Consider the following 23,880-nt stretch of genomic DNA (forward strand, 5'->3'; position numbering starts at 1 on the left):
CACAACCGAGGCAGGGAAGGGCAGCAGCCGTGCTCACCTGGAGGAGAGACCACGGTGTGCTGGCTGAGATGGGGCGGAGTGCTGTGCTCAGGTGGCTGAGGCAGGTGAGGGGGCAGCTCTGGCTGCTGCAGGTGCAGGATGGGCTGGGTGAAGTGGCCGATGGGGTCAAAGACGCTGCCCGGGAGCTGGGGCTCCAGGACGGGCACCTGGGCAGTGATGAAGGGTGGGGGCGAGGACTTCAGTGCCGGGGCTGCTTGCTGTGGCATGGAGGACGGTGGCGGTGGGGGTAGGGGCTGTGGTGGCGGCTGCTGTGGCGGCTGCTGCTGTTGCGGTGGTGGCGGCGGGGGTGGCGGAGGCTGCTGAGGAGGTGGAGGTGGCTGCTGCGGAACAGGAGCCGGGGCCGGTTGCATCTGCTGGTGGTGGTGGTGATGGTGCTGCAGGCAGACAGAAGACCCAGAGCGACATCAGGCAGAGAGAGGGGGCCTTGGGCAGACCCAGGTTGCCTGAGGCTCAGGAGCTGAGCCGCTAGATCTTGCCTGAGTGGGGGCATCCTTATCCCAGAACCACATACCTTCTTCTGATCCCTCCCAGGGTGCCCCTTCTTTTTTGACTTCGGAGCCATCTCTGCAGAGAGAAGAGAAGGTAGTGAGGCTCTGGGGAAGGAAGAGTGCTATAAGATGACCCTGAATGTGGATAAGGAAAAAAAAAGGGACCCAGGGTATTAAGACAAAAGCCAGTGCACTGAGCAAGTGTCTGAGTTGGGTCTGGGACAAGTCAGTTATCGTGGGACAGTGAAAGATGTGTCACTATCCATCCATCTGTGGCTTTTGCCAGTGGAAGCCATGTCTGAAAAAAATCAGAATCCCCCCCTCCAAGCTTCAGCCCACTGGCACCCTAAAAGGCCACCCCTTATCCCAGCTCCCCTGGAGGCTGAACTCTGCTGATCTGGCCCCAGGCCGCCCCGTCTGACATCAGGCTTTGGGGGAACAAGGTTGCCTGCATGCTCCAAGATGGCCCCACTCATTACAGAATGGTTCAAAGGTGAGGCTGGGGAGGCACGGGGCTCGTCCAGGACTGCACAGCTACAGCATGGCAATGTGGGCCCCCCCCCATTCCATTTCCCAGGGGCGCTGGTCATAGCGGGTCAGCCTAGCCCAGAACCATGGGTTGGGGAGAAAAGTGCTGGCGAGTGGGAACACAGGGGGCCAGTCTTGAGGGCCCCGTGGGGTCAGGAGGAAGCACAATAGCTTCACGGGAATGACAAGGGCCAGGTGCTCACTGCCATGGCTTCCCTTCCTCAGGTGAGACTCGGGGAAGCCCTGCTCTGGGACACAGTAATCATGCTGGAGGAGGGAGCGTGCCTTGGCTCTCAGGGACCAGTGGTAGGCACTGCAGCTGTGTCCGGGTGGGCCTCCCTTCCTGGGGGGGGTGGGGGGTGGGTGCTCAGGGCCTGTGCATCTACTTCTGCCCAACTGCCAGAGGGTCACTCCGAGGACTCTGGCAGCTGGATACACCACCAATAAACAGAATGCAAGCCCCAAGAGTATCCCTGCAGGTGCCCCTGGACTGCCATGTTATAATAGAGGCCAAATACCAGGTGGGAGGTCAGAACCACCAGGAAGAATACCAGAGCCATGGAACAACAACTTTCAGAGCCCTGTCATTGAAAGGCACCTTCTGGTTTTCCCTGAACTGGTCAGGACACCCATTCTTGCTGCTGGTGTCCAAGGACATGTCTTGCTCAAATCAGTCACCACTCTGCTTGGAGCTGTGCTGAGGGCCATGCTGAGCCTCTGTGAGATGCTGGGCCCTGAAGTGTAGCCTGCCACCAACAGGAGAGGGACCTGGTGCCAGGCAAGAGCTCACCACTCCATGCAAGACACAAGACACAGACACACACCTCTGTAGCTAGACACACGTCCTTGTATAGGTGGTAACTGAGGACACCTAGGACATGGGAACTGAAGACCAGTCCCCAAACCTGGATACCAGGTCAGAGTGAAGCTCCTGTGAGTCAGACACAGAAAGGGAGCCTGGGCAGACGGGGTGAGGGGGGTAAGGGTGCCTGGGGCTGAGTAGGAAAAGCACTGGCTGGATCTGGGAGCCGCCGTGCCCCAGCAGCATAGGCCCCACCCCAAGGCAAGAGGAAGAGGACAGGGCTTCCTAAGGAGGGGCCTCTCCCAGTGCAGCAGGCACCAGCTGCTCAAACTCTGGACACGGAGACGAAGACCGAGATGGGAAGCTAGGGGACCAAGTCAGGTCACGGCATTTGACCTGGAGAAGCCTTAGGTGAGCCCAGACACAGAAGGGATGGGGAAGGGTCTGGACACCTAGCTGTCTGGTAACTTTGAAGCACTGTTTTTTCATTTACAAAACCCAACAGTCTCTGCTGGTGGGCTGGAGACTGAGCCCAGTGGCCTGTGGGCATCTAGGGAGTGTGGTCACGGTCACGTCCTGGGACTCTTCTCCAGAGCACAGGAGCAGGAGGCACAGGCAGTCACCGAGGCCCAGGAGAGGCCAGGCTGTGTTCTGGGGTGGCCCCAGACTGCCCTGGCCCAGGCCCCACGATGGACTTAGCAGTGAGCAGACAGACACGGAGTGGACAGCTTCACGACACACCAGCCCGACACCCCACACAAAACTCTCTAGAAAGGGTTCCATGGAGATGGCCTCAGGTACTGTGCGATCTTTATTCCATGACAATCTTCAACTCAACACAAATTTCATCTTTACATAGGATAATTGTACAAAGGAATAAAAGGTTTTGGTAAAATCTGATTAAAACACTGATTTATCCCACCCCACCCTGTCCCACTCCAGCCAAGGAGACAGAAAGGAGGGGCAGGGCTGGGCAGTGTGGGGAGAGGGGCAGAGAAGAGGACAGAGAGAGGCTTCAGAGCCCTGGAGGCTCCTCCACGGGACCGAAGCCCACGGGGGCACCTTGCTTATTGCTCAGGAACAGGCAGCTGCCAGCAGGAGTGGGTGGGCACCGTCCTTCCTGGCTGTGTTCCCTGGGCACCGAGCATGAACGCAGCCTAAGTTGAAAGAGCTTTGAGCTTCAAAGAGTCCTGAGTGTTCTAGCCAGATGGGAGCCCCAAGGGCAACAGGGCTGGGACCCCGGGTCGGCCAGGGTGAGAGGAGCTCGCAGGACAGCTGGCCTGTGTACACAGGTGTGCGGGTAGGGCCGGGGCAGCACATGGCCGAGACTGAGACACGATGGGCACCCAGGCTGCCCTTCAGTCAGACTATGGCAGAATCTTCCCAGAAAGACAATGCCAGCAGCTTCCCCACCATCCTGTGGGAACCTCTGGGCATGAAGCACCCCTGTCCCACCCCAGCCAAGCTCACTGGGAACACTTCAGGCACAGGCCAAAGGGCAGCTCAAAATAGTCTGGCAAAAAGAGCTGCCTGGAAGCCGCACGCCAGAAGAGGACTGGGAGCGGCCAGGGAGCTCACAGACACCTCTGCAGACCCAGGGATGTCCTAGGGAGGCTGGGCCTACACTGTAGCCACACAGGTCTGGGGCACAGTGCAGCCAAAGACCCAGGGAGTTCAGGAGGGCTACTGTGTGTGTGTGTGGGGGGTGTCAGTGCCCACAGCCCACTGATGGGCAGCTTCTCCCAAACCTACTGCTGGCTCCTAAAGGTGGGCTCCAAGGTGCCAGGTGGCCGCATACACAAACTACACTTTAAAAAAATAAACGGGGGTGGGAGACTGCATACGTAATCCCTCAGGCCACTCTTCACACCAGCAACTTCCCGTGGAGATGCTGGAGTCAGGACCAAAAAAGGGCTCAGATTTATTTTTAGAACATAAAAGCCTATTTGGTGCCTCTGGAAGGGCTTGGATGGAGGGGCTACCCCTGCCTGCCCTGGCCCCAGCAGCTGCTGTCGTCCCAGGGGTCGGAAGACCAGAAGGGCGTCACACTGCAACACCCACCAAGGTATGCATCAGAGGCTGCGCCGCCCTCTCCCCCACTCCCAGACCCTGGCCTGCATGCACAGCCCTGAGGCACCTTCCCTACGGGACCTGAGAAGAGGCCAAGGCAGCAGGAACACGCCCACCAGAACGGAAGCTCTGAGAACATACAGCAGCCATGGTGGTAAAGGAGGCTCCAAGGGGCTGCGGTCAGCAGTGGCTGGGGACAACCTCAGCTGGCTGGCCCACCCAGCCAGAAGGCCCAGTGGCCTCGCGCCTACAGCCCCACTCCTCAGGTCAGAGCGTCTTCCTCAGGCCGCATGGGATCTGTCCTGGGCTAACGTCACTGCACCAACTCAGGGGATGCGGGTCTGCAGTCTCGGAAAAAGGGCCGGCAGGGGACACACACTGTGATCAGGCTTCGCTCAGGGAGCAGCACCTCGTGTATGCATGTGTGGGGGATTGTCACTGCCCTCCAGGAGACGCCACCACCCAGAAGACCAAGACGGCCAGGGAGGCCGGGCAGGACAGCCAGGCAGTCTTTGCACAGGGAGGCCTTGGCAGCCGGCCAGGCGGGCAGCCTTCCCGAAGGCGGGACTAGGCGTGTGCTGTGGACATGACTAATCCACCCCGGGGACAGGCCCAGGGCTCTGAGAATCCCATAACTTGATGGAGTCCTGTCCCTTTCACAGAAGAAAACGGACTTAAGCTATAGAGCTTGCTGGGAAGGAATCTGGAACTGAAGACGTTTTATTAAGAGTCCGTGTCCAGTGATTAGGCAGGACCTACATAGAGGGAAAGAGAAACCAGTGTGAGAGAAATGGTGTGGAATGTACCATCCAAGTCCCAAGAACAGAAGAACTGCAGACTGGGCTAGGCTCCTGTGCGCCGGGGGCTAAGAAGGCCCGAGAGAGCGGTGCAGGAGGCGGGGAGTGCTACACTGCCGGGGTGGCTTGAGGTAGGGACAGACCACCTTCCCTTTAGTGGGGCCACTGACCCAGCGTGTGTGGAGCCTCCAAAACCACTGGCGCCTGTTTGAGTTTCTAGACAGAGCTACTTCCACTAACGAGTTCCGTGTGTGCCCTGCCTCGAGCGAATGTTGGCGTGTGCTCCCCTTTGCAGGGTGAGGGGTGCTGCTGCCTTGTCCCACTGGCCAGCTGTATGGAGCCCAGCGCCCCCACACAGCACGGCTGGAGAAAAGCCTCCTGAACCTGATGCTGTGCAGCACCTCCAGCTGAGGGAGGCCGAGGGCAGAGCCACTTCTCTGCAGGGCTCCAGGTCCCCAAAACAAAAACCACAAACTATGAAGGAGGAAACTGTGATGCATACACTGCCGAGAAAAGGAAAACCGGGTGGACAAACCACACATACCCAGCCTCTCCAAAACAGAAAACCTCAAACCAACAAAAAACAAGCCGAAAAGCCTCGTCTTTCTCTTCCTTTTTCAGGGCATCCAACATGGCTGCTGGACCAGGAAGGACCAAGCTTGGCACCACCCGCTCGGCAGAGCCTCTGTTGTATTCAGAGCCACAGAGCTGATTTCTTTCTGGCCTCCACCAATGCCTGGGAAAAAATCCGCCCACTACAGCCCTGCACCATGGGCCACATTTCACAAGCCTGGCCCTGCTCTGTGAAGCCCTGCGTCCCTCTGCTGCAACCTCTGGGTACATGTGGGCAGGTAACCCTTGCTGTGCACATACTCCCTTCAGAGGACTCACTGCTTCCTAAAAGCAAAGGCCACCTTCTGGGGGCAGGCAAGTCACGGTCTGAGAGACGTGACTGGAGAGTTTCCTCAAAGGACCCACGGGCCAGGAAGCTGAGGCTGGTGGTGTGGTAAGTGTCCCATGGCCTCTGTTTGCACTTCCCAGCTCAAGTCTTTCCAAAACATTAGGCATTCCTCTTTCCCCTAGAGCTGTAAGAAACACCCACATGCTCCAACCCTGGGAAAAGGAAACGAGACTAAAATAGCTGCACTGTACCCTGCTGCACTCGACGATCAGTCTAGAGTCCACTCTGCACCTTGCTGGATGCCTGTCCGAGCCAGGACGCTGGGGGCGGGGTGCTCCTGAAGGGAGCATGACCTATGTGCCAGTCCTGCCACCAAGACCTGTGGGTGGCATGTGGAAGGGCCAGGTGTGGAGAATGCAGAGTCCTAGACACACCTGCCCCAACCCCAGCACTGGTGCACCAGGGTCACAGCCCACTTGGACAGCAGTGTAGGGCAGAGCCCTGACACCCTTCAGCCTGCCTATACCGCCTAGCCCTGTCGGTCCTGACACTGACCCCTCAAGCAGCTCTGGGATTCCACTGGAACTGGGACCCCGTGAAAGACCACCCGGGATGGGCCATCAGCACCTCGCAGTGCTAGGTGGGGAACAGGACTATATGGGGCTGCGGCCCAGCTACAATGTGGTCCTCTCCTCCTCTGGCCATAGCCTCCCTGAATCATAACTCAGGCCCCAGGTCTGGCCTCAGGCCGAGACTGACCTGCTATCCCCCTGCATGGACGGCTGCTGGAGGAGGCCTCTGTGCCCCACCTTACCACCCGCAGCCCGAGGCCTCTCTTCAGCCTCCTTTGATGATTTATGTACTGTAGCCATGTCAGCAGAGCTGACCCTTAGTACAAGCTACAAAAATAAGTCCTGTCAGGAATTTCAGCTCCAATCCAAATAGAAACTTAAGAAGGAGGGCACAACAAGCCCCACAAGACCAAAGGGAAATCCCTTCAACAACTCCTACAGCCCCTATTCTTTCCTACCCCAGCCCCGTGCCTCCCCAAACTGCCTGTAACTGGCCACAGCAATCAGGGCTGCCTATCACCAGAGTGCAGTGCTGCACGTGGGCCCCTCCTCAGAAGTGCGAGATCAGCTCAGGGCAGAGCTCGCCAGCACACAGCGCGAAGGGCGAGCTGCCATGTACCCACCGGCAGCCCTCGGGCCTGCACAGCAAGGTCCAAGGCAGACACACCCCGCCCTGCCCGCCGCGGGGGAGCCAGGAGCAGGCAGTTCTGCGACTGGAAATTTCACCCTCCTCCTGCCAGGATGGCTGTTCCCAGGACTCTCAGATTCCTCATTGCACAATCTTCCCACTTTCTTTAAAAGCAGAAGGAAGGAAAAAACCAAAGCAAAACAAAAATCCAAAATCCCCACACATATGCAGGGGAAAAATAAATCAAGGCAGGGAGGGGAAAGAACCCCTCAGCAGCAGGAGCGATCCGCTAATGCAAATGCTGCTGCAAATGCTGTCACGGCGGCCCTCGTGGCAGGAGGGGTTCACAGACTTCCTGCCCAAAGTACATGCCTGCCCTGGATGGGGCTGCGAAGACGGGATGAGGCCTGTCATGGACTCAGGGCGTGATGGCCTGTTTAAGGACCAATTAGAAACCCTGTGGGTTCCAATCTTTGGCCTGTCCGCTAGGACTACACATCCCTGGTAGAAGCGATCTGCTAGGAAATAAGTGAAAATCGCTGGCCAGCAGGAATGCTAATGTGGCCTAAGAATATGGCCATTCACACCGCTCGGCAGCTCCAATCCAAAGAGGCCCAGAGCCAGACCTTCCCACCAGTCCCCTCTGATGCAGTGCCCTCTCCTGGACGTGATAAAAAAGCAAGGAGGGGAGAAAGAATACTAGTAATAAACAAAGCATGACGGACATGTTGGTTAGGAAGGAAAAGGGAGAAGGATGGTGCGTTTCTAGTCAGCACTGAAGAAATACAGAACAAACATGACCCAATAGACTTTAATCTCACCGGGGCCATTAAAGAGCAGGGAATCGGGAGCACTGAGGTCCCGGAGAAACCCAAAGCCCACCTCCTGGACCGGAAACCCTTCTCAATCCTGTTTCCCCGGGCAGTGAGGAGGCCGAGAGACCCACTGTGTGTAAGCCTCAGAGCCATGTGGTTCTTGCCGCTGCTGTAAAGGAGCCCTGGCCTTCCTTGGAATGACCAGGTCATTATTTGCCTGCACTCATTATAGATTTAGCTTTTTTCCCACCTAGAATAAGATTCCCGAGATGGGACAGGTCCACGGAAGATCAGGCCAAGAAATTCTGGCCCAGAACACTTGCTCCTCTCTTACTGTGGATCCCATGGCCGAGTGTACTGGAGACGCTGGCCAGGGCTGCTTCTAGGCAGGCTGCAGCGCCTCTGCTCAGTGCCTGGAGTCGGACCTCACGCACGAAAGCCACGTGCCTGGCCGCTCAGGTATACTGACTTCCTCCCCAGCCTCTCCTTTGCTCAGTCTGCTCCCGAGTAAACAGCACCCCTCTCCCAATCCAGCTCCCACCTGCACTCCCCCTCCCCATTCAGAAGCTGATGCTCGGAAGGTGGACTTTGGCAGTGTACCCATGCGAGTACTCCCAGCGTGACACGAAGACTGTTAGGCGTGCAGGACACACACGCCCAGGGGCATGCGGGTTAGAGCAGAGCCAGGAGCAGCCAGCACAGCAGGGAACACACACTCATCTCAAGGGGAAATAGGCAAACCTAGGGCCGGGACGCCGGCAGGACCACGAGCAGACTGATGTGGGGACTGGCAGCATGCGTGGCCCCAGTCTCAGAGTCTGGACAAACACTATCCTGGAGCAGCTGTCTGAGCGGGGCACTCCTGGGGCCCCCACCCCCATAGTTCTTGAAACCCAGCCCCCGGCCTCCCCAGCCCGGAGTTCTGCAGTGTCAATGCTCTTGACTGCCTCTCCTCCCTAGTCCAGGCCTCAGCGGTGGCAGCAGAAGAGCCATGTGAAAGACTGGACCACTGTCCCACAGGGCACAGGGCCACCCGACCTGCTCCCATGAAGAAAGGTGACGTGGTGGATGGATGAACAGAAGAGCCCAGCAGGTTCTCGCGCCCACTGTCTCTGGGCACAGGACTGGGCTGGGCCCCGGAGGAGTTGCACGGGGCACAAATAGGCGTCCCTAACCTGTTTCCGAATCTTCGCTGTCGGAGGAGCTGGACTCGCTGGTGCTCTCTGACTCGGAGGAGGAGAAGCCTTTCATCTTAGAGGAGCCGGCGATCACATCCACCTTTTCGGCTGCAATCAAGGCAACAGGAGCCAGGTCAGGAAGGCCTGGCTCCCAGGATGCTGTTGTCAGCCCCAAACACTGCCAAGGAGGAGCAGAGGGAAACCTGTGCCCCATGGGCTTATGCGCTGCTGCTGTCAACTGTGCACCCACCCCCGCGTTCCCAACAGCAGCCTGCTGCATCCCACTACAGCACAGAGCTTCATTCATGAGCTGCCGGTCTCGGAACAAACGCCCTCCAAGGGCTCCCGAGGACTCAGAGCTGATTTCTGGGGTGCTGTCTGCTTTAGGCCTGGCTCCCTTCACTACCCCTCTGGCTGAGAGGAAGTGATCTGTAGGGGATCCGGGGTGGCTTTCCCAGGCCTCTCATTCAGGGCACAGTGCACCTTAAGGATGGGACTGAGGACCCCGGGAACCAGTATGGGCTGGAGACACAGGCTGTCTTCAGAGGTACTCTGACACAGAACCCCACTCATGCAGTCCTGAGAGTGTCACACCAAGCTAAGACCAACAGGGCGGTACCACAGGCCCCGGGCCCTGCCACACTGGGACCCCTGCCCCCACCTCCACTCCATGGAGACTGAGCAGCAGGCAGCCAGGGATGGGACTGGCTGCTACCGAGTGAGGCTCGGAACACCAAGGTCCCAGTGGGCCTGCCGGGCTCTCTGTCCAGGGCATCAGATGAGGGTGCTGTGGAGGGGGAGCCCCACACCCACAGGGCCCAAGTGCACCTTGGGGTTTTCTTTTCTTCCGCAAACAAGAGGTGACATAGCGCTCCAGCTCACGTAGCGTGGATGGCTTCAGGGTCTCAAAGTCGATCTCAATCTCGTCGGGGTTGGAATTCTTGAGCGAGGGCTCCCGGGACTGGATGATGTGCACCACGCGGCCCAGCTTCTCCCCAGGAAGCTTGTTGATGTCGAGGCTGAGCTGCCGCTTCTCCTCGTATGACATGGGCTTGCATTTGTCCTCTTCCTCCGACTCGTACGTGGGAGGAGGCTTGCTCTTCATGGGTGCTGGCTCCTTCTTGCTATGAAGGGATGACGCACACAGCATCAAGACTGAGTGCCCTGAAGAAGCTGGGCATTTATTCTTCTGTGTGTGTGTGGGCTCCCCATAACCCACCCGCCTGGTCTTCAGAACAAAGGGGCCTTGGGTAACTCCCCGGGAGCATAAGTAGGGGACCAGCCATCAACGGGCAGTGTGACATAGGGGTGTGCCGCAGCTGCCCTCTTGCCTCTGCACTACACTATTCTGTCCCGTGCACTGAGCACAGAAGGCTCATCTCAGGGCTGGCACAATGTACAATCCCAGCACCTTGAGGCTGAGGCAGAAGGGTCTCAAGGTCTAGGCCAACCTGGGTAACTCAGTGCAGTGGCTGGAGGTTCCATCTCTACTACTGCAAGCAGAAAAAGGCTCCCTGCAGAGGATGTGAGCTCAGGGCTCCGTGTGAGTGACAGCCAGTCTTCTGGCCTCCCCACACTGGGATATAGGGTCCCCACGAGGAAGCACAAACCTCACGTTGCTGTTACTGTTGTTTTTCTTTGTCTTCTTGGGAGGAAGTTCCTTGGCTTTACTTTTCTTATTCTCCTCCACTTCCTCTTTCTTTTTGTGCTTTTCTTTTTTCTTTTCTTTCTTATCTTTTTCCTTTTTCTTTGGTTTGTTCTGCTGCGGCTGCGAGAGGGCTGCGAGCTGCTCATGCACGGCTTTGAGCTGGGGAGCAGAAGGCAAGACACACAACCAGGCTACCTCTATCACCCCAGGTGTCAGGGAGGCCGAGGCCCGGGCCATCCTGGTATGGATGTCTCTGAGGAGGTTGCTCAGTGGCCAGCCAGGATGCACAGGTATGCCTGGCCCTAAGGACTTAATGACTACCTTGGGGAGACAGGAGCAAGCAGCAGCCAGAGAGACACCCTACCTGGCCAACTGCTTCCAGAACCGGAAGATACAGAAGCCCTGTTTCTGCTCACGCACAGTGTAATGCGCGCACATCTGGGTGGTCAGTAGGAATGAGCAGCCAGGCACACCTCATACCTGGGGAGCCCTGCCCAGGGACCCTGTGGACAGAGCCACGTAGCCTTACCTGCTCCTGGAGCTCTGCTAGCCGCTGGGCTCGCTCCTCCTCAGAATCATCAGTGGAGCTGTCACTGTCCGAAGAACTGTCACTGCTGCTGTCACTGGAGGAGGCGGGGGGTACCACTTTGGTGGGAGGCGGCACCACTGGGGAGGACACGGCCACCACTGGCTCCTCAGGTTCGTCTGGCATCTTGGCAAAACGCATCTCGAATACATCCTGGGGAAAGAAAGCCGCATCCATAAGGGTCACAGCGGCCTGGCTACCGCTAGGACAATGCAGGAGACATAGGTGAGGGGATAAGAGGGCTGTATGGATGGGGACTCCTCTCTGGCACTAACATAGTAAGTCTGAGGACAGAGGCAGGCAGGAGACAGAGCATACACACAGGCCCTGAGGTGGACGTGTCCATGGCAGAGTACAGCCACATGACTCAATCTGGCCTCCAATTGGCCCAGGAGTCCTAACAGAGTAGGGCCAAGTCCTTGGCTAAGCTTTTCAAGGCATGCCAGGCAATGCTGTGGAGGAGCTGAGAAGTCACCTTGAGAGATGCAAACAATCTGAGAGGGGCCATGGTAATAATACTGGGATAAGATCCCATTCCAGGGGACCCAAAGACAGCCCAACTCTCAGATCAGTGGGAGACCCAAAAGCTCAGATGACAGAGATGGAAGCAACAGGGCTGGCTTCCCAGCATGATTTTTAGACCTGCTTTAAGCACAAAACAAACTGATCTATGCAACAATTCACACAATAAAAGAAAGGGACATTTCTCTGGGATTGTCTCAAAGTTTCAGAAGCCCAGCACCAAGGCTGCCCTCCCCTGGCTTGCCAAACACAAGACCAAACTGTAACAAGCCCGGGACAGGAAGTTAGCTGCAGAGCAAAAGCAGTGGACAGGCTGGGCTGTGGCTTTTTTTGGTACCAGGAATTGAACTCAAGACTTTGCATTTGCCAAGCAGGTGCTGTACCACTGAGCTATATGCCTAGCCCTGGGCTGTGGCTTCACGATGGTGTCCAACTGTGTGACCTTGTTGTCCTCATGTCTGGGATGTGAGAACTCTTCCCTAGGCCTGAGTAGAAGGCATCCTGGAAGACCCACCTGCCAGTGGCAGGAAGGTCTCACTGACTGTGACAGACACTTACCCACCAAGCATGTGCTAAATGCTGAAGATTGAAAAAGCCTCTCTCCCCACTGAGCTTCATGGAACAAGGGCGCATGAACACACTGACAGTGCTACATGGGGTTAGCAGTAGGAGGGAGATGGCAAGTGGTCACAACGCACTGGCAGTAACGAGAAAGGCTATGCTGTGAACTTGACCACAGGACGAGGGCTGGAATATAAAAACTTCTGCAGAGACCAGGGAAAACAGGACCAAGGAAAGACAGAAAGAACAGACAGGAACGCGGATGGGCCTGTGGTGGGGCTAGTAAGAATCCAGAAAAAGGGGCTGGAGATTTAGCTCAGCGGCATAAGCGCCTGCCTCAAGTGTGCGGTCGTGAGTTTGATCCCTGTTGCCGATAAAAACGAAAAAGACCAAAAAAAAAAAAAAAAAAAAAAAAAAAAGAGTCCAGAAAAAGCTAACTGCTGACACACCGTGCCAGGACCTGTCAAGCAAGAACAGTGACAGAGATGAGCAGACGCAGTGGTGGCAAGGAGCAAGGGACCAGCACCCAGCCTTCTGCTGCTGAGCCTACACCGTTTTGAGTTGGGCCCGCCCAGCTTGCTACCCAGTGCCAGGTGAACCAGCCCTGGGACCAAGGATTGGAGGAGACCCGAGCAGGGGGGAGCACACTGGGAACGGTAGGCCCCTGGGGTGCCGGCCAGGAGTGAAAGACACACACATGCATTCCAAAACCATGCAGCTAGGCCCTAACGCAGTAGCCCATATACAGACTTTCAGTCCCGCTCCTTAGAAGCAGTAACTGTATGTAACCCATCAGGTAAAACGGAGCCAGGTGGGCACCAGGTGCCATTAAACTCCGTCCCTCCATCACAGTTTGCAGGGGAGCAGAGTGCAAAGCGAGACCAGCATAGCCCTGGGGCGGGTGCTGTGCTGGTGGCCTGAGCCCATGCCATGTGGGGCCCTGAGGTAACGCTGAGCCCACAGGCTTCTAGTCATCTTTGGGGCCATGTCTCCCAGGCTGTGGGACGGAGATTTTCTAAAGACCCAGGATTTAGAAGCCAGAAGAAGCAAGCAAGTGCACCATTCCCATGCAAATCCCACTCTTTGGGTGTGACCTGAGGAGGCCCCAACACCTCTGAAAGCAGCACACAAGGGGTGAACAGGAAAACAACACAAAGCCTGCGGATGCCACAACTACCACAAGGGCCTTCCAGAAAAGCCACTCTCAGGCACGGTGAGCCGCCCTCCAGGGCAGCGGCTCCTGCACGCACACCATCTCGGCCTCAGCCACATCTCTCCAGTCAGATATTTGGTCTCTGCCCAAGAAGCCGCACTTGGCCCAGGAGGCCACTGTGGGGCACACATCTCAGTGGCCATGCCATAGGTGAAATGCACTTTTGGACAGGTTCCTCCATTCCTGGGAGGGCAATTGTGTGTGAAAAGCAGAGACTGAGGAGTAGCTCTTCCGTGGCGCCAGCGAAGTGCGGGGAAGAAACCAGACTGACGAGGGGAGAACACTAGCATGCGTCAGGAGCAGCTGTCCTCCTAGCCCTTTCCTGCATAGAACAGCACTCTCGGGGGCTCACATAGAACCTGTCTGGGTCTCGCTGTTTCTGGGAAGAAGGCAGCGAAATGCAGGCTGTGGGTACCAGGCCAAGGCAGCCTGGCAGAGCTCCACCCTCTCAAGAGAAGGGGAGGGAGGTGGGGACCTGGGGACCATCCGAAGGCACTACTGCCACTAGGCGGCCCTTACAAGAACTGCAGGGAGACGAAAAAGCTGGCCCTCCTTGAAGGAGGGGACAGCACTGGCCAGGCAACTTCTCTGTGAGGACAAGCAACACCAACCAAGGCTGGCAGTGCCACCCGCCCAGCCAAAGTCAGAGCGCAGAACGAACAAGTCCTAGAAACAGAGGCCTTCCAGTCTGGGCATGGGTCTGACTGCCCAGAGCCAGGTCCACGCAGGTAACAAAGAGGCCACCGGAACTGCACTTACAGGCCAAGTTCCCTGCCACCCCGAGATGAAGGCATGGCGTCTCAACAGCGCGCAGGCAGCCTCTGTGTGGCGCAGTACCACAGATCACCCAGAGGCCCACCCTGACTGAGCACACCTGTACCTTCGTGACATCAGGTGGCCCAACCCACAGCCTGCTGGCATCTCCCTGCAGGGGAGAAAAGGTGAACAACTTTTTATGACCTCGTGTGTTTACTTTCAAACAATGTTAAAAAGTAGAATATCAAGGTAGTGAACACTGACTTTGTTCTCCCACATCTTTTTTTTTTTGTTCTCCTACATCTTTAGGCCCTGATCTTACTACCCGAAGACAACTGCTGTTTTAAATTTAGGCGTACACTATCCTTTAAAACACAGAAGTGAAATTAGTTCACACACCTACGCAACCTCTCCCATGTGCATCTTACAGCGCATATCACCCAGGAGTGTCAACCTCAAGGACTTGGCCCGTGAATCATGGTCACAGGGAACATCTGAATAGCCACCATGCAGCTAGAGGGCAAGCACAGATCTCGAGAGCCTGCAGAAACAGCCGCAGGGTAAGCAGATACTCGGGGGGGCCCCCATCTGTGGTAAACATCTACCGCCAAAGTGTGCTACCTCCCCCAACCTGAGTCAGGTCTACTCTGGAGACAAGAGCAGCCAGGCGCAGCGCACACACTCTTCCAGCCAAGGGCAAGGAAGTGGAGGTGGAGGGTAAGAAGGGTGAGAGCTCTCTGTGATCACCTGGAGAGGAAACCAGGCCCTTGCTCTGACAGTCAGTAGATGACCCACCCTAAAAGGCTCGTGCTGGCTTGGAGCCCGGCAGGTTCTCCTGAGGGCACATGCACGGGCTCTGCTCCACACACCTGAGAGGTGTGGCCTGCTCTCCCCAGATCCTTACCTGGAGCTTTCGGGCCATGGCTACTACCTCATGGTCAGGAGGATTATACTTGTAACAGTTGGAGAACATCAGTCGGACATCAGCACCAAATTCCTGAGCATCTCGGTACTCACGGGACTCTAGTTTAGACTACAAAGATAAGACAAGGGTCAGCCACGTCTGCCTACGCTGCTGTTTTTGAGACAAGGTCTTGCTGTGTAGTGCAGGCGGGCCTTGAAGTTGTGGTGATCCTCCTGTCTCAGCCTCCCAAGTGCTGGGATTACAGGTGTGTGCTACCATGCCTGGCTCTGCCTGCTTTGGATTTGGGGTGAAGGTATACACAGGCCATGACTCCACTATCAGCATCATGTGGACCTGGGGCTGTGAATCGCCCAGTCAGCAGCTCACATTCACCCTCTGGGGGTCACTGCAACTGCCCAAACATAGGGCAAGAGGACACAGAACCCCAGGAGGCAGGGCTTACACCAGAACTAGAGGGAGAAGGTGTAGGCTAGACTGGGCCCAAGCCCTGATTCTGCATGTATTTTTCTTGGGGACATGGAACAGGCCATGCCGCTGGTCACCACCTCTGCTTTGCCTGTGCCATGTTTGGGCTCCCTTACTCTACTGCAGGAGGAGGAAAATGCAGAGTCATGTGAAGGGCATGCCAGCCAGCTCCACAGCATAGAACCTGGCCACCTCCCATAGCAGCTACCAGGTACATGGTGCCAGGGCCCTGGCCCTTGTGGCCACAGATGCATCTTGCCTCTCCCTGGACAGGGGCAGGGGGCAGCACTGACTTCTGCAACCACAGTGGCCCACTCCCAAAACACCCAGCAGGGGGAGCCCCCCCACCACTGGTGGGGAAACTTTACACCATTCTGCAATTCAAGGGAGCTGTAGGACCCGGCCTCTGCCCACTCCTCCCAGGGGCATGCAGGGTACCTTGATTGTGCTCATGTCCATGGGGTGCTTGATGATGTCACAGTAGTCATGCAGGCCCAGGGCCTCCACGTCCACGGGCTTGTAAAATGGCCAGGCGTAGGCAGCGTGCTTCTTGGCAAACATCTCCTTGAGGATGCCGCTGCAGCACTTGAGCTGCTCTGAGATCTTGCTGCTCTTCTCGGGCGCCGGGTGCTGCTGGGAGTCGGGCACATCCTTCTTTGGGGGCTTCACAGGCCGGGTGCTTTCCCGCCGGGGGGGCCCCAGCTTGGTGGTCTTCGGCTCCGGGGCCAGTGAGGGCGGCTCGTGAATGGAGTCAATGGTTGTGGGGGTGGTGGTGTCTGCTTTCCTCTTCACCCCCTTCTTTGTCTGCCAGGAGCACAGATGTATCAGGCTCCATCCGAAACGGCACGCAGTACAAGCTGCCCCTCGGGGTCACCCGAAAACAGGTCCTATCTAGGATCCCAACAACCACAGACACTGAACCGGGAGGCGGCTGGGCTGTACAGGTGATGGACAGGGAAGACTCCCTCCACTACTCTTCTCTGTGGCTGGGTCAGAACCCAGGGCGGTTGGACGGGACACACAGAGCTCAGAATCTGTTCACTCCCATGCGTGCATCAAAGGACCTCCCACAGCTGTTTCCTACTCAGGGACCTCGCCCAGAGGCCGGACTAGATGGTGCCCGCAAACATACATGGTCTCACTCAGAGGCAGGAGCCTGCTGGGCAGAGGAACACAGCTGGGATTTCTCTGGGTCAGCGGAGTACCTGCTTCCCCAGAAATACTTGCCAGGGCCTGGGGAACATAACAGGCTTCAAGGAGTGCAGCAAGGACAGGACCTTGTCTCCTACAAGCCGGGCCCTGGTGCCAGGAGCCTGCGGTGCCCATGATGCTCACCTTCACAGGCTGCGGGGCGGCGGTGATGATGGGTGGGTGGCTCTGGACGGGCTGAGGGGCAGGCGCAGGTGGGGGTGGTGGCTGGGAGGGCACTGGTGGGGGAGTCTGCAATGGCTGGGGAGGCACCACCGTCATGACAGGAGTCTGCACGATGAGGTCTGGGGTGACGGGGAAGGGGTGAGGCGCGGCCTGAACAGCTGGAGGGTTCTGCTGAGCAGTCTGGGTCTGCGGAGGAGTTGACGCTTGAGTTGTATTTGGTACCGTGGATACACCAGGCTTTGCTGTCCCTATCAACCACAAAAAGGACAGGAGTTAGAGGCTGTGCTGTTGCCTGCTGGCTGACCTTGCCACACACACCAGCACACGTCTGTCAGTCCACCTGCTCCAGACAGTGTCTGTGTCCTAGGTGTCCCTGGGCCAAGGCCTATTTACCCCAGGGTTCAGGGAGCAGCAGCACATTGTAGTCTGCAATTCTGGGTGTCATGGGCCTGAAAGAGCAGAGTCTACAATGTGGATAGGAAACAAACGCTCCTTGGAATATCCGGCCAGAGCTGACCTGTTCCTACGAGAGCTGAGTGCTGAGTAAGCATTCGGCTTTAGCCACCCTTGACCAAGGTTTCTGGGAACTGGCATGACATCGCCCCTCAGAGCCAGGTGGACAGCCACTGCCCTTCATGACCACTGCAGGCTGTGCCCCTGGAGCTGGGTGGCCATGCTGCACAGCCAACATGCTCTAAAAGTGAGGGGCAATGACCAGGGCTCTCCCATGAGCAGGTGAACCAGAGAACTGAGGCCTAAGGCCATGATCTCAACTGCTGTGTCCTTCAAAGGTGCACTGGATGCCACACAACGGTCCGACACCCAGCACTCTGTGCAAAGTAGGAGGGTCTGCTGTGTTCCAGACTCTCCTTCCTTAGGTACTCCCAGAATTGGATCACAGAAGCTGTCATTAGGTCTGCTAGGTGCACAGACCAAACACCTGGTCTCAGAAAGCAAGAGCTGAGCAGAGTCTTTATGTAAGGGTATGAGGATTGGCAAAGCAGTGACCAGCAAAACTGGTTTCCCTTGTTTATGCTAGGCACATCAGGGGATCTAAATGACCCTGTCCGACCACTACTTCACAATGAGGTGAGGGGCCACAGAAGCCAACAACTCATAGCCCTGAGAACATCATGCTTCTGCGGCACAGAGCTACAGAGGTAGCTGTTACACCTTCCTAGACAGGAACATTTCTGTAAGTGGGGAACTAGCTGCCAACTGGCCTCCAGAATCCTGCTGTTAAGGGGGTTTCAGGGACAAGGGAGGCAGGACACACAGAGCCAGACAGGAAAGGCATAACCGACTTCAGATGACTGGATGCTGGAGCTGGTCAACCCTACGACACATGACATACCTCAGAGCTTCTGATCAGGCCACTGACTAACACTGGTGCTGATCAGATCAGTTTCTTTACTCTAAAATGCAAAGGCTGGACCACAGGTGTGCTCAATGGCACAGCACCTGCCTAGCAGGTGTGCAGCCTGGGTGCACCCTTGAAAGGAAGGCCTAGAAAGTGAGGGGCGGGAGAGAAGGGGTAGGGGTGGGGAGAGAAACCATCCACAGGAACACAGCACTGTCAAGGTGAGAATTATAGCACCAAGGTTCCCTGGGAGGAGTTTTCTTTTCTTTTCTCTGAGACAGTTGTGCTATGTGGGTTCAGGCTGACCTTAACGCCCCACCTTCTGGCTCCCCAGCACTGGGATCCTAGGTTTGGCACTGTTTTTGGCCTAAGGCCGTGGACACTGTAGAGAAGCAAGGTCTCCCGAGCACTGCCGAGGGGAAGCACAGCACTACAGAACCCTGTGGGGCAGGCAGCCGGTCACCCCCTGGCTGCCTGCCTCCCTCACTCCTCCATTAGACCTGGGCCAGAGCCGAAACCCAGCTGCTTCTATTTCTGAACCCTACCTGCTTCTTTTCTCCCTCGTCCTCTTCCTTTTGCCTGGACTATCATGATCTCAGTTTCTTCTGTGGGAAGTTCATTGATTTTCTGTAAGAAGAGCTTCTCCAACGCTTCTGCCATTAAGACGATGTCATCTCCAGGCTGGATGAAGAGACACGTGTGGTAGAGCCGGGAGCCTCTCCTCCCTGCCTCTGCGGACAGGACACCTAAGCCATCCCTCCCACGTGTGAAGCATCATATTTACACGCTTACCCTGATATGGAGCCCACGGGGCCACAGCTATACACTACTGGGTGCCCCAGGAGGTGCTGACCCAGCATCTAAGTGCACCTCTTTGTCTCACTGGCTCAGCCCTGGCCTGTGTGGGAAACCATCCTAGTGCCTTGAAAGCACCTACCTAGTGTACCAATTCTGACGGGGCCCTCCTAGCTTTAGGTGGCACATCTCAAGTGAATTCGCTGTAAATGCATCAGTTATACAGGACTTCCTGCCACGACTACTATTTTAGCAGGGCTTCACTAGTGCTCCCCACGTACCCCCAAGGCAGCTCAGTGGGGTTTGGATAAGGCCCGTCTCACGCTGCTTTATGGGTCCCCAGGCTGTCACCTCATCCAGGACATCAGCTCTGAACCAAGGGCCTTGTTTGTACATTTATTTCCACCACCTAAGTGGTGAGAGCTAGGACTTTACAAAACACAGTAAACTTCAAGAAACTCACCTACCCATCTCTTCTGGGCAATTTTACCCACTACACCAGCAGAGGCCAAAAGCTGAGTTCTGTATAGTGTCTCCCTCCAGAGTCGTTATATTGGAAAGGGTTGGTTTTAATCACTTCTGTGGTCTGAACTGTAAACAAATGATCTGGCTTCATGGCCGAGCCAAAAGGTTTGGCTACGGGGTTAGAAGTGGCTCTCAGGTGTACAGGTAAGAGCAGGGGGATACTGAATGCTATGGCCAGGGCTTTTCAATGGTCATGTCCACAGTTCCAAGAGAATGTGACCCACAGAACAGCGGGCTCTACAGCCAACCCCTGTAGCCCGCTCTTGCTGCAGTCTCTGTCTGAGCTCCCCCTGCAAGACTACAGTTGAATGGCTCTGCCCTGCCAACGCACACCATCCTGAGGGACTGGCACGGACCGCTGCTGCTTTCAGTTCCTCCACAGACGTGCTCAGGAACCAAATCCCCAGGGTGCCAGAAGCACATGCTCCAGGCCCCACAGTGGCCAGCGCACTCCTCCCGGCAAAAGACATGCTCCCAGGCCAGGGCACAATCAAGGTCTCAAGGCCTCCAGTCCCAATGCCACCTGCTATCAGGTCGAAGCCTCATCCTTTTGAATACCCCAGCCCCTGCGTTGGTCTCCTGACAAACCTTCCATTTCTCTATCTCCTCCGCTTCCCCAGGGTCTCTGGACACTGGCCCCACAGCTCACCTTGTTGTAGATGTAACAATTTGTAAACATAGTGTTGAAGTCCTGGATACATTCCTGAGCATTCCAGTAATAGTTGTTTTCCAAGCGCTTCTTTATTGTTCCCATATCCATAGGTGTTTTAATGATCTTATAGTAATCCTGGGAAGGAGAGGGGACAAGGCAAGTGTCACCTTGGCAGCCACCCTGGGCCAGGCCGGCCCAGCCTGTGGATTTTATTCTACCCCACAGATAAACCCACAAGAGGCACAGCCAATGGGAGCTCTTCCACGGCATCGGCCAGTGACCACTGGGGAAATCCAAAGTAAAGTGGATCAAGGAAGGACTCCGAAACTCGAGGTGCCACTTGGAAGGAGATGTGCCAGCTGCCCTCTCTGGGTTGGCTATCTTCACTAAAATTTACCTGTATGGTTTTTCTTTATGTTAAAATAGCCTTTAGCTGTAAATAATGGGCAAGCACACATCCTGTTGTAAAGCAGCAGCCAAAGCACCCCAGCCGGTACCCTCCATAAACCACGTGCTCCTGGGCCCCTAGGTCTGAGCCCCATGGAACACCTGCACCCCGCTTCCATCACACAGCAGAACCCTGAGGCGTCAGTGTCTCCTCTGCCTCACCAGATTCATCTCTTCACCTCCACGCAGTCTACCACCAAAGACTGGTCAGCACTGTCATGCGGCTGGATGACCCAGGTTACCTGTCAGTCACATAGCCTCCTGTGATCCGCACTGAAAACTCCAGTAGGCCGTGTCCACAAGCCTTCAGGCCTCACTCTGACTAGGAGGACCTGGATGGCAGGCACAGGAGACCTAAGGGCCTTCAAATCTAACTCTGTGTCATCCTCACAACTTTTCTCTAAACCCGAAGTTTATTCTCAAAAATACGTGAATAATTTGAGCATGGATCAAGCAGGGATTGGATGACCACAGAGAACCAGGGAGGAGTTCACGGATACAGCCTGAAATATCAGGCCAGCTGGAGCCACTAGGCCACACCAAAGAGAGCCAGCTCCTAGGCATCAGAATGAAGCCCAGCGGGGTAGCCAAGGCTGCAGAGAGGCCGCTGGAAGGAGCGCTGGCCTATGCTCAGAAGCTCCAAGTCCTGACTTTCTAAGAAAGGTGGTGGGCGGTGGGATCCGAGCTGCTCCGACACCACTGCATTTAGGCGTTAAGGGGGCATGTGCACACCCAAACATCCCAGGCCAAGGCGGGGCCGAGGAGGGACTCAAAACTGAACTGTCTACACTATGCTCCAGCCCCTTGCCAAGCCCAAATACATTCATACTTCTTCCTGCAGCCCAAAGTCCCCTAAGGACAGGACTCGGTGTCTGTACTGGCCACAGTGGTTTCAAGAGCCTCGAGGGCATGACTGTGACGGAGAGCTGGGAAGGAGGGTAGTGGGCGTAGGGCATGACCAGAGAGACGTAGACACAGGTCAAGCTCTAGAAGGCCTCAGGAGACGCACGGGGCAGCCATTTCTTTGGAGAGAGTGCCTATTAATAGCTCCTGTAGAAGAGGGAGCTCTTGTGAACTCCCAGGAAAACTGGGGAACGATGCTGTTGCCAGCCCAGTCCCCCTCTTTCAGTCCACACCAAGGACTGCAAGATGTCTTCGCAGCAAACAGCAGCCCTCCCTCCTCTGGATCGGTTCCACCTGGAGTCAGTCTGTCCCCATCACTGCTGGAAACAGTCCGCCGCCGCCGGGACTGGCAGGCCCACACTCCGCAGCCTTAGCCTCATCGGCCACACACGTCTGTGTGTCCCACTCACCAGTGCTGCTCCCGTGACCTCTCCTGGGACGCCACACCACCTCCTTGGGATCTCAGTGCCTCCAGAGCCCTCTCCTCCACTGGCCTCGGCCCCCAGTCTCTGTCCTCACTGCATTTTCCTATTACAGGACAGCCCCTCCCCTTCTCTGGCTAGGATACACTTTCCCTCTGAAGCTCAATTTCTGGAAAAAGTGGTCTCATGCCCTGACCTCAATCGCCCTGTTTCAAATCTGTTTCCCATGCCTGTGTCACATCTTCCTAAGGTCATCAGTGGACTCCTAAGACCAACAAGGCAGTCAGGCCACACCCTCACGCCTCTGCCACAGACACCTGGAGACTGCTGCTGTCCGCAGTGGATTCTCCTGCCTCCTCCTGGGAAAGTCTCAGAGCACCCTGCACCTGGCCTTCGCTCCCTCTGTCCAAAGGCTCTTTGTATTTCTTTAAGAACAGCACCCTCAACTGTAGACCCTGCACAGCCCAGCCAGAGACTGGACCAGCAAGCTCGCCCCACAGCTGGCTCCTCTACCTGCTGTGTCAGTCAATCAATGTGGGCAAAGCCCCTCTTCTATTGCTACCCTTTCCTGAGCCAGTACACTGCCCGGACCTGGGGCACCCTGCCCTGGCTGACTCTACCTAAGTTCATGTGACACGCATCTGGTGCATAGACAGCACAGGGCAGCTGGCACATGCACAACTTTCAAGCCAAGAATGCCAGACTAGGATACCCTTTCCTCATGAATCTGGATGCCAGGTGGATGCTAACACTACCCCTGCACAGGCAAACCCAACCTAGGTTCAGCAGCTGTTACCAACTAATTCACTTGCCAGTGAACACAGGACCAGGTACACAGGACAGCACAGCTCAGAGACAAGTCCTTGATGCCTTGAAGAAAAGCAAAACTTTAAGCACTTGTTCCAACCGCTCCCTGTCACTCATGCTCGCTCCCTGTCACTCATGCTCGCAGGGAGACACTTATGCTCGCAGAGCTGTTCACGACATGTGGGCAAATGGGAAGAAACTCTAGAGAGGGGCCGAAGCTGCCTGCTAAGGATATGGCCAGCGCCCAGCTCCCAGCTCCCAGATCCCCTCCGATCTCTGTGGGAGAATCTGCTGCCTGTGCCCCTCCTCCCTGCACTGGTGACGAAGGCGACAGTGCTTGCAGGACAGCAGTCTGACCACCACACCTGCTACTGGTCCCTCGGATTTCAGCACTGATTTACGCTCCCTTGGAGACAGAGGTGAGGGTGTGAGCCAGCCTTTTCCCTCCTGTTTCAATCTCTCTCTACACAGCTTTCCCCAAGATCCCAGATCTAAGAAACCAGCGAGTGTTTCAGCCACTTTTTTTCTTTCCCCATGCCGATTATTAAGACTCCTGAAGCCACACAGAGGCCTTGCAGGTGCCGGCAGACAGTGCTCTCCTCGTGACTCCAAATCCATCTCCACCCTCCCTTGGAATCTGTCCTCATGAGGAGACTGATGTGGACAGAGGCCCAGGGCCCTGCACAGACTACTCACAGGGAGGTTTAGCTTGACAGCGTCCACAGGCTGCTGGAAAGGCCACGCAAACTGGTGTTTCCATAGTGTCTTGAGCACCACTCGGAGCAAATACTGCAGCTGGTTGGTCTGTCTCTTGGGCTTGTTGGGATTGGAGGTCTCTGGGGGTGGGGGGTTGGTGCTGGCTGCGTTGGCTGGCTGGGGCTGGGCCTGGGCCTGCGTCGTAGACATCTGGGAGGTTTCTAGTCCATCCCCCATTACTGGTAGATTTCTCAATCTCGTCCCAGGGCCACTCTCTGCAGACATGCTAATGATCCCATCACATTCTTCACCAGGCGCTCTACAAGAAAACAGAGAAGTCCCATCAGAGATGCAGCAGCAGACAGGCACTCCTGGAAATGGTAC

The 23,880-nt window shown here is 56.3% G+C and overlaps 1 protein-coding gene across 1 annotated transcript in view; it reads right to left on the reverse strand.

Annotated features, from left to right (window-relative positions):
* Nucleotides 1-23,880, reverse strand: part of Brd4 (bromodomain containing 4) — an 80,892-nt gene that overhangs the window by 6,478 nt on the left and 50,534 nt on the right. The window contains exons 2-13 of the mRNA XM_063228548.1: nucleotides 23,497-23,815; nucleotides 20,219-20,356; nucleotides 18,795-18,930; nucleotides 16,851-17,137; nucleotides 15,954-16,319; nucleotides 15,030-15,158; nucleotides 11,017-11,226; nucleotides 10,450-10,646; nucleotides 9,668-9,963; nucleotides 8,837-8,947; nucleotides 572-624; nucleotides 38-434 (exon numbers count right to left, since the gene is read on the reverse strand). Of these exons, the coding sequence (XP_063084618.1) occupies nucleotides 38-434; nucleotides 572-624; nucleotides 8,837-8,947; nucleotides 9,668-9,963; nucleotides 10,450-10,646; nucleotides 11,017-11,226; nucleotides 15,030-15,158; nucleotides 15,954-16,319; nucleotides 16,851-17,137; nucleotides 18,795-18,930; nucleotides 20,219-20,356; nucleotides 23,497-23,781 (2,605 nt within the window). The 5' untranslated portion in view covers nucleotides 23,782-23,815. The remainder of the gene's footprint in view (nucleotides 1-37; nucleotides 435-571; nucleotides 625-8,836; nucleotides 8,948-9,667; nucleotides 9,964-10,449; nucleotides 10,647-11,016; nucleotides 11,227-15,029; nucleotides 15,159-15,953; nucleotides 16,320-16,850; nucleotides 17,138-18,794; nucleotides 18,931-20,218; nucleotides 20,357-23,496; nucleotides 23,816-23,880) is intronic.

Source organism: Cavia porcellus, unplaced genomic scaffold, assembly GCF_034190915.1.
Source record: "Cavia porcellus strain 051 isolate PalLab524CR breed Dunkin Hartley unplaced genomic scaffold, mCavPor4.1 scaffold_17, whole genome shotgun sequence".
NCBI classification, from domain to species: Eukaryota; Metazoa; Chordata; class Mammalia; order Rodentia; family Caviidae; genus Cavia; species Cavia porcellus.